Source organism: Prenolepis imparis, unplaced genomic scaffold, assembly GCF_030444845.1.
Source record: "Prenolepis imparis isolate NDT839.2.m4 unplaced genomic scaffold, iyPreImpa1.0 SCAF_162, whole genome shotgun sequence".
NCBI classification, from domain to species: Eukaryota; Metazoa; Arthropoda; class Insecta; order Hymenoptera; family Formicidae; genus Prenolepis; species Prenolepis imparis.
In genome coordinates this window covers 67598-84021 of record NW_028141320.1, presented here as the reverse complement: position 1 = coordinate 84021, position 16424 = coordinate 67598, and the positions used below count along the sequence as shown (strand labels likewise).

Sequence of the window (16424 nt, the reverse complement as noted above, 5' to 3'; positions counted from 1 at the left end):
AAGCAGTGGTATCAACGCAGAGTACTCCGTCGATATCCTCCGCGCTTTCCTTTTCCCTTCCACCGTCCAAATTACCGAACTTTCATAACCTAGCATTCTCTCTCACACGCACAAACATGGACACAAAATTATATATCTATTAGCGCTTAAATTATTGTAACCACCAATCAGGACCCTAAAATTTAAACAATAACTCTTACCCCTTTCTGCCCCGATTGAAAACCTCCATACTAATGTATCACCCGCGACCCATACACATACACTCACTCTTCCATTAGCAACTAAGTCCGTCGATTATATTATTATGTATATAAATTCTTTCGTCTCTATATTAGGAATAAATTTATAAATTTCAACACAAATGATTTTCATTTATTAATAACCATTTATTAATAAATTCGTTCCCACTCATTCCCGTAAACCAAGATCGCACAAGGTCCCATCCTGCGTAAAAGAGATTAAATTCTCTTACCAAAAAGGGACCACCGAGCGAACGGCCCTTTAAATAGAGTAAGAGCGACCCTTGCGGTCGTTGACCTATTTGGGCCCAGACGTTCGTTCGGGTCGAACAGACGGATAGTCTGCCATCGTTCGAAAAGATAAATTTAGTTACGTCCTTCCTTTCGACTCTTCCTTCTTTGAGTCTGGACGTAACATCAGTTTAAAAATAATTTTAATAAATTAATGAAATTTTTACGATTAAAATGATATCAAACACGATATAAATCGGGTAATTTTTAATTAAATATGTAATTTCAATTACTTGTTCAGTGAAGAATTATCCAATTTATGTTGTAATTGATGACATTTTAATCGCAAAAATCTCATTAATTTAATAAAATTATAGTATATTTAAAAATATGTAATATAAAATATAAAAAGTTTAGTGCAAGAAAACCATTTATTGTCACATAAATAAAACAAATAGAAAAATAAATAAAATAAAAATAATGATAATAATGAATGAATGAGAGAGAGAGAGAGAGAGAGAGAGAGAGAGAGAGAGAGAGAGAGAGAGAAATATATACTAAATAATATATATATATATATATATATTATACAAATTTAAAAAAAAATATATTAATAATAATAATCTCTAAACAATGTTTTAAAGAGATTACAATATTCAAAATATTCAAATACGATAATTATATATATATATATATGTGTATTTTTTAAATTTGTATATTATTTTAATTTTAATTTTTTTTATTTAATTTATTTATTAATAATTATTAATATTATTATTGTTTTATTATAATTATATTATTTTTATATATTATTTTTTTTATTTATATTAGTGTCATTATATAGTTTATATTCAACATAATTATAATAATTATATATTCATATATAAATAATGAGATAGGAATTTGGTAAGGTAAAGTCGGTAAAATGTTCTTGTTAGTTATCCTCCGTACAGGTTGGAGAGAATAACTAATATAATTATTACAGACCGTATGACGGGCCCACCGAGCCCATTTGGTAGAGATAGAAATTTACCCAGGGCTGACCGTCTTTACTAGTACTTATTGTTAGTCGAATTCATTTGTGAATAAACGGCTCATGCACCGTTGAACCAAATTTTTGCTGCCTTTTCCTCCGATTTATTACTCATAAATTCGACCTTAAAAAAATTAAGTGAGACTAGAAACGCATTCGCACATACGTAATTAGATAAATAATAAATGTAATTCAATATACTATTACTCACATAATAAATATTATTTATATACAAAAATTAACTTACAAAATTTGCTTTTATTTCAACACTTTCCATGCTTTCCTCAAATTCTTTAAGATTTCGTATGGAATTGATCGGAAGTATATCATCGAATTTATTTGTAGGCTCTTCCGCATTAACGCCTCTTTCTAAATTTTTCAGCCTTTTGTCGATGCTTTTTATATATTTTAAGATTTCCACACAAATTGGAATTAACTTTTCTGAAATATAATAAATTGACATATAAATTTTCTCTTACTGTATTGCTTCTGATTAGGATGTAGCAGGATACAATAAGTTTAAGCATCATGTATTTATAATGTGTATTACACAATAATGTAAATGTAAAATAAGGTTCTTACCAATGTCGTCAACTGTAGCTAATGCAGCTAATGGGGAACTTGAAATAACATTTACATCTAAAAAAATTATTGTATTAATTATAGATTTGACATCTTATGTTACATACCAATTTATCAAAGATAACATGGAAAATAAAATAATTTTGAACTCTTACTTTGTAAATTAATTTCCTTAGGTTCCGATGTCGATAAATTCAAATTAATATTATGAAGCTCAAACGTTTGTATCAACTCTCTGTGTTCTGTATCACACAATAAACGATTTGGCGTAGAGCTTTCTTCGGCGGCATTTTCACACGAGGATTGCTTTTCATGCGGGACTTGTTTGGCGGCATTTTCATACGAGGATTGCTTTTCATGCGAGACTTGTTTGGCGGCATTTTCATACGAGGATTGCTTTTCATGCGGGACTTGTTTGGCGGACAAATATTTTTTTCTGGATGAATCCCGATCTTTATCTATTTTTGACTTCTTGGGTGCAGTCTGACATAACCGCGGAGGTGAATCTATAAAGTGTAATAAAAGTTAGTAAAGCGTGAATAGTTGCTTTCACACTAAATCATTGATATTATATTAAAGGAAAAAAATTCAATTTTAGAAAGGAAAACTTTGGTTTCTGATAGTGCAATAGAAATATAATGTAATAAAATGCAATCGAAATATAATGTAATACAATGTAATTACTGTAATCGTCATTCGCACTGTCACCGGAAGTCTCATAGATATCGTGAAATTGTTTTTCATGTGCAACTCTTTTCTCACGTCCTCTGCTTTCCTCACAAGAAGTTGTGTAATTAGCATCTTCTGATTTTTTCCGTGCCTTTTCGAAAGTCTCTGTAAATATGAAATATTATATTAATATTATATAATTCTTATTTGGAATAGTCACTTTTACGCATGCTTACCACAGTAGCATTCTACGTTTACATCGAAAAGTAACCAGTCTGTCTCTGGTGGATAGTTTTTTTTAACGAAGAAGGAAGCATTTTTAGTCATTGGCCATCTACATTTAGTAGAATCTTTTGTAAGCCACGAAGTCGGAATTTCGGAGTATGTCCCTTCATTCGGAAATTGTACAACCGCATACGGGAAACTCATTTTGACGTTCAATATATATCTTCAATACAGTCATATATATATAATTATATGTAAATATATAATTTATCGTCCTAATGCAATAAGCTAAAAACTATACTTGAGTTATCATCAGAAGACACATCATCTGCTTTTAAACATTTACGTGAAATTTGGTCAGCTGTAACAGTTGCATATAAATCTGCCTCACTATCAGATAACTTATAAATTCCTACCAGCGTTGAATCGCACGGAGAAGTAAAGAATGGTTCAATAGAGAGATATTGTTTTATTCTAAAATATAGAATATTATTCTTTAAATAAATATCATTTACTGTAGCAATTATACCATTTGAAAGAACACAACAGTTATTGCCATTTTTGGACGATAAGATAAATCCATCAAACTCAACTTTATTTACTTTTAATTTCTAATTTTTCGGAACAGTATCTCTTGGTTTGAGATCACTGAGTTCCATTTGATTAATTATCAATTAAACTCGTACTTACAATGGAAAAATAGGCGAGAAAAATATAGGTCCGAAAAGTCGCTGAAGCGGGAATTGAACCCGCGTCTTTCGCTTTCCGGGCGACTGCTCTTACCACTAAGCTATTCAGACCCTTTCGATTCTATATTTTTCATTTGCCTTCTAAATTAGATGTTTTTGTAAATAACGCCGGAAATAACGTCTTTCGGAAAGCGAAAGACGCGGGTTCAATTCCCGCTTCAGCGACTTTTCGGACCTATATTTTTCTCGCCTATTTTTCCATTGTAAGTACGAGTTTAATTGATAATTAATCAAATGGAACTCAGTGATCTCAAACCAAGAGATACTGTTCCGAAAAATTAGAAATTAATTTTCGCGCTTGGCTCTAGTTGCCGACATCTAGAACATCAGATCACATTTATTTATTTATTATTTATTAATATTGAGAGCCGATTAAATAAAAAATATATTTTCTTTATTTACTTTTGTTTTATTTTTATTGTAATGAATTATTGGAAAATCTTTTGAAGGATTTAAAAAGTTTTTCTCAATGTTTCTCTTTTCTATAATTCTGTTAGCTATTTGTTCTAAAGGTTTGCCACTAACTTTTAATGACTTTTTAATTGTATACAAGTAATTTTCAAATTTAAAAGCAGAATAAGAATCAATTGTTCCAAACCGTTTAACATCATTACATATATGTATTAAATTATGGACATTATGTGATAAGTATTGATCTCCGTAATACTCGCGGAATTTTCAAACAAAGAATTCAAAAAGAGATTGTGCGTAATCAAGCAGATGCTTATATTGTTTATCTGATACAATTCTTACAGCAACGCACGGACAGGTAAAGTGTATGTATAGTTTTTTAGATAATACATTTTTCATTATAATTATTCCTGTATACAGTGCAAAAAGCTTATGTTCGGTTGCTTTCCAACGATCTAGATCTAGCAAATCCCTTGGACGACGTGCAAATTCTATGGGTATAAACATTTTCAATTTGCTATTAAGTTGTTGGGCTTTATGTAATAGAACAGCAGTCAATCGTATATTTATCGGACCTTTAATCCAAAATCGAAGCATTATTTTATTAACACCAAGAAAAATAAGGTGCATACAATCTAATGGCACATCCGAAACCATTCCAATGTCTAAAGTCTCTAAAATAGTTGGTTTAGTTAAATATTTATCAGCGTGATGTTCTTCATGCTGCCTACTTTGAAAAATCCGTCCTCAAGGTTGAATTTTGTTCTAAAAATACGACTTTATTGTGAATAAATTCACCTTCTTGTATACACTTAGTGCAGCTGAAATAACCTGTGTGACCTTTAATACCACAAACGAATGATTTTGCTGGAGCATCACATATTATAGCATTAAATTTAATACAAATAATTCCTCCATTAATATTCAAACCGGTATCAAGAATGGGTTTTGCTTCGTCTACAAACGGCTTTAGAAAAACATCGACATCTTGTGGTTTCGAATTACCATGATAAATGCCTATAACGAATGGTTCTGTGTAAAAACTTGCAACTATAGCACTTAAGATAGGCCAAAATTGACTACTCGTATTTTTTGTAATAGGCAAACCATCGATATTAATATTTAGTTTCAATTCTGTTGGATACAATGATGTTTGAAAATGTATTTTAATCGAATGCTTTAAATCTTCTGCAAGTCCAAAGTGAATATATTTTCCGTCATTCATTTTTATTATTTCTGAAAATGTATTGCGTGGTGTTTTCATTAATGTTCTACAATCAACTGGAACACTTAAATTATTTCTTAACAAAATTCGTAATATATCATTTATGGCACTCTGACTAATATTGTGTTTTGTTACCCAAGATCTTAAATCGTCATGCAAGGAATTTCCAATATTTACGGTGTCATCTGATGATAAACTGTGGAAATCATTGTCAGTAGCATCTGATTCACTTTCATTAAAAGTAGAACTGATATCATTACAATTATTATTAATACTTGCACTGCAATTATTAATACTTGCATTGTCATTTTCTGAATTACAATCATTAATAGTTATTGCACTATTTATTTCCTCTGTGCATGTTTTTTTAATACTTTGGGGGCCAAAAACATTTAACACATTACTTTCGCGTAATACAATTCTTCGTTTTTGGCGCTGGGATAAATCAGAGAAATCTTTGCGTGACATTATATATATTAATCAATTTTTTTAACAATGAGCAGAATATATTATATATATATGACGTACCTATCGATATTATACGAAAAAACACTGTAAAAAAGACACAAAATAATATTTATGCCCATTATATAAATGACACAAGGATAAATACATCATGTTCGTGAAATCACAAGTATGAAAAACATTAAAAAATACGTTTATCAAACATGCATATGTCAAATTAAATAATTTGACGCGATGTCATACAATATAACCAAAAAGTACGAAAATTTCATTAAAAAATCAAGAAAAATATTTTTCTTGAGTTTTATAATTCAAATCTGTTTTATTTTTCAATTAGAATGTTTAAGAAAAACACGACTATTTTTTGAGAAACATTATAAATAGCATGTACTGCATTATTCACGATTATATTTTTCTTAACTATGATAATATGAATGATTGTATATGTGTGTGAAAAATAAATTAAATGAATAATATGTTACAAAATTTTAAATAATATTAAATCTTGTTATAATTTTTCTTTTCTATTTTTTGCGAAAAAAAAATTATTTTACATTATTAGAATTATTGTATATCTTTTATCACAACAATACAGTAACAATTTTAAAATATAACATTTAATTTTTTCGATATTATATTTAACTAACATAAAATATGTAAGTGATTAGTATTTTGAATCTAAAAAAATCTGAGTTTTACTACAGCATTATTTTTACATTATAGAAGATTAAAACATTTTCTTTACATCGAGTTCTTGAAAAAAAAAATAATATTAAAAAAGTGAGAGCGAGAAAGAGAGAGAAAAATCATAATATACTGTGCATTTAAAAATTAATATTAGCAAAAATCTAAAATAATTGATTTTAAATCTTAATTTAAAATTAATTGTTTCTGAATATGAAACATTACATACAAGTGTAAAATACTATAAAGAATAATACATTTAAAATAAATTTAAAAAATTGAAAACAAGATTTAATGTAAATATTAATTAATTGACAAGTTAAATTAATATACCAGACAAAATGACACACATACTTTTTTATTTTACTTTATTATTATGATTGGGTTTATTCTTCTGTGAGAGATACGCAACAACTGAATTAATGAAATATGCAAGTTTAAACAATATCGATATAAAAAAATCAGAATTAATTTACTCACCGGAGTTTCTCTGTATCACTTTTAACAGATCCAATATGTGATATACTGGGAGACGCAATCAGAATAATGATGCTGCGATGATTACAGTGGCATTGATTGCCTGCACACTTGTTGCACATGAGTGAAAAAACGTGGCCCGTCTCTATCAAGGCTGAGTCCAAAAAATTCACTGCCAGTACTGAAAATTTACAGGAAAAAGATTAACTTTGAACTAGTGCAGTTAGTTCAGCTATAAAGAACAGACCTAATATACGTAACGTATACATATCTTTTAACAGATTAGGTTTGTTCTTCTGTAAGAGATACGCAACAACTGAATTAATGAAATATGCAATAAACGATATCGATATAAAAGAATCAGAATTAATTTTACTTACCAGAGTTTCTCTGTATCACTTTTAACAGATCCAATATGTGATATACTGGGAGACGCAATCAGAATAATGATGCTGCGATGATTACAGTGGCATTGATTGCCTGCACACTTGTTGCACATGAGTGAAAAAACGTGGCCCGTCTCTATCAAGGCTGAGTCCAAAAAATTCACTACCAGTACTGAAAATTTACAGAAAAAAGATTAACTTTGAACTAGTGCAGTTAGTTCAGCTATAAAGAACAGACCTAATATACGTAACGTATACATATCTTTTAACAGATTAGGTTTGTTCTTCTGTAAGAGATACGCAACAACTGAATTAATGAAATATGCAATAAACGATATCGATATAAAAGAATCAGAATTTTACTTACCGGAAATTCGTTGCATCACTTTTAACGAGACAAATGAGATCCACACAATATATATATACTGGAAGACATGGTGTAGAAAAGTTCTTAACAATGATTCCAAGAACACGAACGAGAGAGTATTGGCAAATAATTTTAAAACCAGACCACATATATTAAAAAGAACAATAAGGAACGTAGAAAAGGAAAGCGCTTGCGAAACCATACACGTGAATAATCCAATAATGGCTAAAAAATTCTTCAATGATTTCAAGAACGCGAATGAACCTAACCACATACCACAAATTAACCACAAGGAATCTATATTATTATATTAACTTTTCACACGCCCGGTGAACAACCATATGCACCGTTAATGGCCGGGAGAACAGAGACCCCGGACTTGTCTCCACGTTCGCCGGCTCGACCCCGGGGAAACAAACACACCACGTGGTGTTCGCCAATCGCATGGCGTAATGTAGCATTGCGCATCCTTTTGTTATCACGTGTCGGTACGTGGCCAATGATTGCACTCGTAATAGCCGCGATGACGAGCGCATCCATCGAAAAAACCCGGTCCGTCTCTGTCAACGGAAAAAAGACAGAGAAAGAGAGAGAGAGAGAGAGAGAGAGAGAGAGAGAGAGAGAATTTTCTTTTTAAATCTTTCATAAACCTTTATATTAATTATACAGAAAAAATGCCAGAAAAAGGAAGAAAAAAATCACTGGATGAGAAGCGAAAAAAATAACTCGCGTGTTACTCAAGTTACATCGCAATTATATTAAGAATATCTGTAATAATATATTCTATATGTATTAGTAATATAACATCCGTTATATTGCTAAACGATTACAGTTTTGTTATATTTATGTTATGTATCTCGAGTTATATGTGTGTTATATTACATTTTTAAAGAACTATTATGAATTATATATGTAACGAAGAAATATAATTTTGTTCTTCTAAAATGCTCTCAAGATTATATAACATTTACATCTCGTCTATATAACCGTGAAATATAACATATTGTTCTCTTCATGTGCTCCCTACGTTATGTAACAGTTACATATTGGTTTGCTGGGTTTAGATTTATGAAATATCAAAAAAATGAGATTTGTATAATTAAAAGGTAATTTTTACTTAATAATTATATGGGGTATTTACTTTGACGTAAATAAGAATAAGTTTTGAAGTTTATTCAAGAATATCGCGTATAAAACACTCTGTTTTAATAGCACAAATTTTATCTTAATGTAACAGTCTTTAGAATTTAGAATTAATATATACGTATACTTTTGTAGCATCTTAAAGAATGCATTAATTTGATTAAAAAGATAGAATTACTTACCAGAGAGCTCGACAAATAAATAGTTATACATTTTTTTCATTATGACTACAAATGTCAATAACTATGATCACTTCTGATACTTATTGAAGGTAAATCGCGATTATGTCGTTCCTGCAATCACTTTGATAGTGAATAAGCAACTGCTTCATTGTGCACTTTAATATATACTCTATTCAATGAGAGTATACGTGCTGCGGTTCGGACGAAAACTCGTCCGTTTCGGTCATGTCTCCGCCCATAGTCTCCCCCTCTGCGGCTTGTATAACTTTCAGTTTTATATCCTTATTTCTAGCACTCAAAGTATTAAATATTCAGGTCAAATTCCAGCAGTTAATTCAAGTTCTTAGATTATATATATACATACTTTGCATCTAATTAAATGTTACATTTGCACACTCTAAGACACCTATATTTATGTGAAAAATATACGAAGCCTATAAATCGACAGAGAAATTAATTAGTAAGAAATAAATTGTATTAAATTATTCGATAATTGAAATTATTTATACTTCTTCCTTTTACTTCGTGATTTAAGAAACATGATTGAGATCGTTTCAACATTCATTCATTTAATATTAACGAAAGAAAAACTCCAGTAAATTAGAAGTATAGTAAAATAAATTGTTTATTTTTAAATAATCTATAATTGTAATTAAAAAAAAAATTTATTGTATTTTTTAATTATAATATTTCGTTTTACATATATTAAATTGTCCCGTTTAATTTTAATTTTAACATTACGATAACTGTCATATTCATATTTTATTTATATAATATTTTTTAATTATATTATATAAACTCTCTTAATAAAATATTATTATTGTTGAAAATATTATACATGACATCATCTACAATGATTCGTTATTATCAGAGATAAATCCCTTTCTAAAAAAGGCATGTTATTGACATTGTCGTCGCTTTTCTGCGATACTAATTGGCTGTCTCGATTCGCGTTGTGCATTATATTCATAGCATCGAGCAGCTGTCATCGCGAGAGTTAGCAGTGTGTTTGACAGTTTGTTCAAAATAAAATAAAATAAAATAAAAAGTATTATAATATATTATATTACTTAAAATATATTATTATTTTAATTATAATAATATATTGTAAATAAAATAATATGTATTATAATATATAGTTATAATATATGTATACTTTATCCGCGATTAATATTTTTTGACGCAGAAATCAGCTAATAACTGTCAAAAATATAAATCGAATTTAAAATATTAAAACATATTATTATTTTATTTTATTTTATTTTGGACAAACTGTCAAACTGCTAACCCTCGCAATGATAGTCTCGATGCTATGAATATAATTTACAATGCATATTGAGGCAGCTAATCAACATCACAAAAAAGAGGCAACTTTTAGGCAGCTTGCGAATACAGAATTATGCGCGATTCCATTTTAAAATCAATGGACTATTTTATTCTCAATTTAGCGTCAATATCTCATAAATGATTAATTTAACGCTGCTATATCTTTTCGCGTATATATTACAGATTGTTTCGAAATACACTGTGCACAGAGATGAAAATAAAGTTGAAAAAAAATCTATTTTCCGAAAAATTTGGAAAGTGTTTGACGTCTCTTCTTTCAGCGACAAGAAGAATTTTCGCAAAAAAAAGGAACACTCGATCCATTAGCTTAAAATTAAAATTTCACAGTACAGATTATATATAATATATATATATATAAACTTGCGAGAATTGACTTGACATGCCTTTTTTAAAAAAGGCCTAGAACAACACAAGCTCGCGCAACGCGCACACTATTCCTCAATTTTATTTATGTTAAAAAGAATTATACAGAAATCAGCTGATAACTGTCAAAAAATATTAATCGAGTTTAAAGTCCTATAACATTTTATTTAAAACATATTATTATTTTAATTTTCATAACATAATATTATTTTAAAATTTATTTAGCAAATTAACGCTTTAATCAGCTGATGTATGTCAAAAATATTAATAAAGCGTAAATTGGCTAATTAATATTTAAAATAATAATAAATTATAAAAATTAAAATAGTAATATGTTGAAAATAATAAATTATAATGCTTTATCTAGGATTAATTTTTTTTCACAGTTATCAGCTGATTTCTGCGTCAAAAAATATTAATCGCGGACAAACTATACGTATATTATAACTATATATTATAACATATGATTTTATTTACAACATATTATAATTATAATAATATATTTTAAGTAATATAATATGTTATAATACTTTATCCGCAATTAATATTTTGGCCAGAAATCAGCTGATTAAAAAGTTAATTTGTAAATTAATTTTTAAAATAAGAATATGTAATAAAATTTATAAAATAATATGTTTTAAATAAAATGTTATAGTACTTTAAACTCGATTAAAATTTTTTGACATTTATCAGCTGATTTCTGTCAAAAAATATTATTCGAGTTTAAAGTATTATTATTAAATAACATATTATTTATAACATTATTATTTTAATTTTTATAACATATTTTTATTTGGGCCAGAATATATGTATTTAGATTAAAAAATTAACTCCAGTTCGATTATTTAAATATCTCATATTACCTACATGTGTCATATTTAAAAAATTATATTATTAAAGCAAATGAGCTGGGATTATTCCAATCGCTTTAATATCTTATTTGGGCAAGAATATATGTATTTAAATTAAAAAATTAACTCCAGCTCGATTATTTAAATATCTCATATTACCTATATGTGTCATATTTAAAAAATTATATTATTAAAGCAAATGAGCTGGGATTATTCCAACCGTTTTAATATCTTATTTGGGCAAGAATATATGTATTTTGATTAAAAAATTAACTCCAGCTCGATTATTTAAATATCTCCTATTACCTATATGTGTCATATTTAAAAAATTATGTTATTAAAGCAAATAAGCTAGGGTTATTCCAATCGTTTTAATATCTTATTAGGGCAAGAATATATGTATTTTGATTAAAAAATTAACTCCAGCTCGATTATTTAAAAATCTCATATTACCTATATGTGTCATATTTAAAAAATTATATTATTGAAGCAAATGAGCTGGGATTATTCCAGCCGTTTTAATATCTTATTTGGGCAAGAATATATGTATTTTGATTAAAAAATTAACTCCAGCTCGATTAATTAACTATTTCATATTAGCTATATGTGTCATATTTAAAAAATTATATTATTAAAGCAAATGAGCTGGGATTATTCCAATCGTTTTAATATCTTATTTGGGCAAGAATATATGTATTTTGATTAAAAAATTAACTCCAGCTCGAATATTTAAAAATCTCATATTACCTATATGTGTCATATTTAAAAAATTATATTATTGAAGCAAATGAGCTGGGATTATTCCAGCCGTTTTAATATCTTATTTGGGCAAGAATATATGTATTTTGATTAAAAAATTAACTCCAGCTCGATTAATTAACTATTTCATATTAGCTATATGTGTCATATTTAAAAAATTATATTATTAAAGCAAATGAGCTGGGATTATTCCAATCGTTTTAATATCTTATTTGGGCAAGAATATATGTATTTTGATTAAAAAATTAACTCCAGCTCGAATATTTAAATATCTCATATTACCTATATGTGTCATATTTAAAAAATTATATTATTAAAGCAAATGAGCTGGGATCATTCCAGCCGTTTTAATATCTTATTTGGGCAGGAATATATGTATTTTGATTAAAAAATTAACTCCAGCTCGATTATTTAATTATCTCATATTACCTATATGTGTCATATTTAAAAAATTATATTATTAAAGCAAATGAGCTGGGATTATTTCTTACTAAACTGCATAGTAAAATTAATCAAACATATTTAATATTTTATTGTAATATATATTATTATTGTGATAAATATTAATCAGAGAAATTCTCATAAAATTCTTTCCATATCATATTGTCCCACGATTACCATGATTTTCAGGGTAAATTTTAAGATAAAATCCTCTGTGTTTATTACTTACAAAATATTATAATTTTAATTATAATAATATGTTGTAGATATGTAAATAATATTATACGAGTATGTTATAATATATTCTTTTAATATAAACTTATTTGTCCGCGATTAATATTTTTTGAAAAAAGCAGCTCATAACTGTCAAAAATATTAATCCAATTTAAAATATTAAAACATATATTATTATTTAATTTAATTTAATTTTGGATAAACTGTCAAACTGCTGATTCTTCCCGATGATTGTCAACAATAATTGCGGGAATCGATTTAACATGTTTTTTTTTAGAAAAGGACTAGAACAACACAAGCGCGCGTTATTCTTCAATTTTATGTTAAAAAGAATGATACAGAAATCAGCTGATATAACTGTCAAAAAATATTAATCGAGTTTAAAAAGTACTATAACATTTTATTTATAACATATCATTATTTTACTTTTTATGACATAATATTATTTTAAAATTTAATTAACGCTTTATTAGTATTTTTTGACAGAAATCAGCTGATTAAAGCGTTAATTTGTTTGCTAATTAAATTTTAAAATAAGAATGTGTTATAAAAATTAAAATAATATGTTTTAAATAATATGTTATAATTTTCCTTAAACTCGATTAATATTTTTGACAGTTATCAGGTGCTTTCTATCAAAAAATATTAATCGCAGATAAGGCATTATAACATATTATTTACAACATATTTCCATTTAAATTTTTATAACCTATTATTTTAAAATTTAATTAGCAAATTAACGATTTATTAGTATTTTTTTATAGAAATTAGCTGATTAAAACGTTAATTTGTTAATTAAATTTTAAAAGAATAATTAGTAATAAAAATTATAAAATAATAATGTTTTAAATAAAATGTTATAGTATGTTTAAACTCGATTAATATCTTTTGACAGTTATTAACTGATTTCTGTGAAAAAATATTAATCGAGTTTAAAGTATTATAACATTTTATTTAAAACATATTATTACTTTATAATTTTTATTACATACTATTATTTTAAAATTTAATTAACAAATTAATGCTTTAATCAGCTGATTTCTGTCAAAAAATATTAATCAAGTTTAAACAAACTTTATATAAAAATATCATTCTTTTTATATAAAATCGAAGAATGGCGCGCGCGTAGCGCGCGCTTATGTTGTTCTAGTATGTTAAAAAATTCATTTACCTACCTGGAAAAGACGATCGGTACCAATAAATCTCCTTTGCGTCTTTTGTTCGCAGACATTTGATAAGTTCTGCGGAACTTTCGGTGTTGCATCTTAAACCTTTACCCAGGATGATGGTCTTCTTTTTGGCGGATCCCGGTGGCGTTAAAGTCCACGGATTGTAAAAGTTACTACTCTGCGAGATACCGCGATGAAAAAGACCTGTGTGTGTGACGAGAAAAAATGTAAATATTTCACGCGCATAAACATATTACGCCAATTAAATGTTTCATGTTTTACAAGAAACTGCAAATCACATATATGTCTGATTGCATAATACATTCCATGTTACGTATAATGATATAATCTTCTCTTTAATAATTGCCAAAAGTAAAAATTTTAAAAATTATTATAATTTGATCTACTCGATTTTAATAGCAACAATGTTATATTTTATTAATATATATAAATACATACGAATCTATTCTTCTTTTTATTCTATTATTTTTTATATCATTTTATATTTTTGTTTATGTTATATTTTTGTTAATAATAATTAATTAAATTTTATTTTCTGATTACAATAAAATAAAATACGTATTTAAATACATCAAATTATATCCTTATTTCTTTTTTATATATAAATAACATGTTTTATATATTATATAGTCCACTCAACTTTAGATTCATAAAATGCAGCTAATATTTTCTCAATTGATAGATAATTTTTATAATGTTGTCAAAAATGTAATATGTATCAATAAACATATTAATAATATTTTTATATATACAATTTTTTTAAGTTGCATTACTGGATATCTTTTTTGTTTCCTTCGATGAATAAGAAAATAATAATGTAACGTGGTCGATCTTGAAACCGGTTCGTCAAGCTTTAAATTTGTGACTTGTTAACATCATCAAGCGACTTAGAAGAAAAAAAGCGTGACTATAAAACATGTATTTTCATCAGGATCGCAAATGATTTTTTGCGATAAAATTGGATCAGGGTATTAATACTCATTATATGTACAATAATGTACATTTCGTTGCATTGCATGAAGAAAAAATTAAGCTAAATGATACTTTTTATATATACGAGCAAACTAATAACCTGTTTCTCTTTCAATTTTTTATTTAACCTACTCTCCTCTATTTCCTTATAATTTATCTCCCTAAAATGTTCAAATCATATAGATATCTTTTAGTACGTATATTTTGCTTTTATAATTTTTTTATATTTTTATATTAATATTTAATTTATATTTTAAACTATATGCATTATTATAATTCAAGAAAGAATATAATGTATTAAAAGATAAATATTTTTTATATTTTATATAATTAATAATAATTATAATATAATAATAGATTTAATATTTATATATATAATATAATATTTTATATATAATTGATATCAATTATTTAGGAAAGAAGATGGCCGCGGAGGTAGTGACAGGCGGAAAGTAGTGCTCCATGTTGGAACGTGAAAAAGATGGTTTGTTGGGTGAGATGGAGGAGAAGGAAATAAGAGGCGGATAGAGGAGTACAGGAGGAGTTGAGTGAGGTGATGGTGAGCGTGAGAACGAAGTAGAAAGGATTTTATTTTAGTAGGAAGGTGGAATAATATGAAGCAACGGGAAGAAAGGACGAGGAGACGTGACGTGGCAGAGGAGATGAGAGAGAGGGCGCTGGACAGTAAGGAGAGGCTTAAGTGAGAGAAAGGGTAGATGGAGAGGGCGCCACGGAGGTTGCGGCAAGTAGAGAGTGGGTCGAGCGGTTCAGATGGCGACGGCGAAGGAAGGTGGATACAGGAGTGGAAGTGGAAAGAGGGCGCCACCGGTATGATCGACACGTGCAGGGTCGATAGTGATCCAGCTGACAAATGTTTTGGAAGAGTGGAAGAAGGTTAGAGAGCAGGTGGAAAGTGAGAGATAATGGAGATTAAGAAGAAAGGACGCTGATAGAGCCGGAAGTGGAAAAGAGGAAGAGATCTGAAGAAAAATTAGGAGACGATAGAAGAGAGGATACGGTGTTAGAGAGAGAGAAAGTCGGAAGATGGAATGGATGAAAGAGGGAGTGAGAGAGATAAAGGAGATGAGAGTGATAATGGAAAAGATGCTGAAGATGATGGAGAGGAAGTCGGAGAGGGAGACTGAGGAGGAGGAGAGGAGAAGAAGAGTGGAGAAAAGGCTAGAGAGACTGGAGATGAT

The 16424-nt window shown here is 28.0% G+C and overlaps 1 protein-coding gene and 1 pseudogene across 2 annotated transcripts in view; both read right to left on the bottom strand.

The window, feature by feature from the left end:
• Positions 1-1306: 1306 nt before the first annotated feature.
• LOC145947844 (uncharacterized) lies at positions 1307-8567 on the bottom strand. Its single transcript, XM_083057617.1, has 10 exons — positions 7744-8567; positions 7371-7548; positions 6994-7171; positions 5893-5916; positions 2991-3202; positions 2770-2919; positions 2241-2591; positions 2086-2142; positions 1751-1944; positions 1307-1627 (listed from the first exon to the last, which is right to left on the bottom strand). The coding sequence occupies exons 3-10, from the start codon at positions 7110-7112 to the stop codon at positions 1565-1567; spliced, it is 1170 nt and encodes a 389-aa protein (XP_082913743.1). The 5' UTR covers positions 7113-7171; positions 7371-7548; positions 7744-8567; the 3' UTR covers positions 1307-1564.
• LOC145947846 (cholinesterase-like) overlaps positions 7273-16424 on the bottom strand; it is a 28692-nt pseudogene continuing 19540 nt past the window's right edge. The window contains exons 4-7 of the transcript XR_014427248.1: positions 14239-14436; positions 7615-7663; positions 7371-7548; positions 7273-7306 (exon numbers count right to left, since the gene is read on the bottom strand). The product of XR_014427248.1 is annotated as a cholinesterase-like (transcript). The remainder of the gene's footprint in view (positions 7307-7370; positions 7549-7614; positions 7664-14238; positions 14437-16424) is intronic.

Excerpts from the sequence above, each read along its gene's own strand:
- LOC145947844 (XM_083057617.1), bottom strand. The coding sequence starts at position 7,112 with ATGTGCAACAAGTGTGCAGGCAATCAATGCCACTGTAATCATCGCAGC. Across the intron at positions 2,592-2,769 it reads CAGTGCGAATGACGATTACA|ATTCACCTCCGCGGTTATGT; the intron begins GTAATTACATTG and ends TACACTTTATAG. Across the intron at positions 1,945-2,085 it reads AGCTACAGTTGACGACATTG|AAAAGTTAATTCCAATTTGT; the intron begins GTAAGAACCTTA and ends ATTATATTTCAG.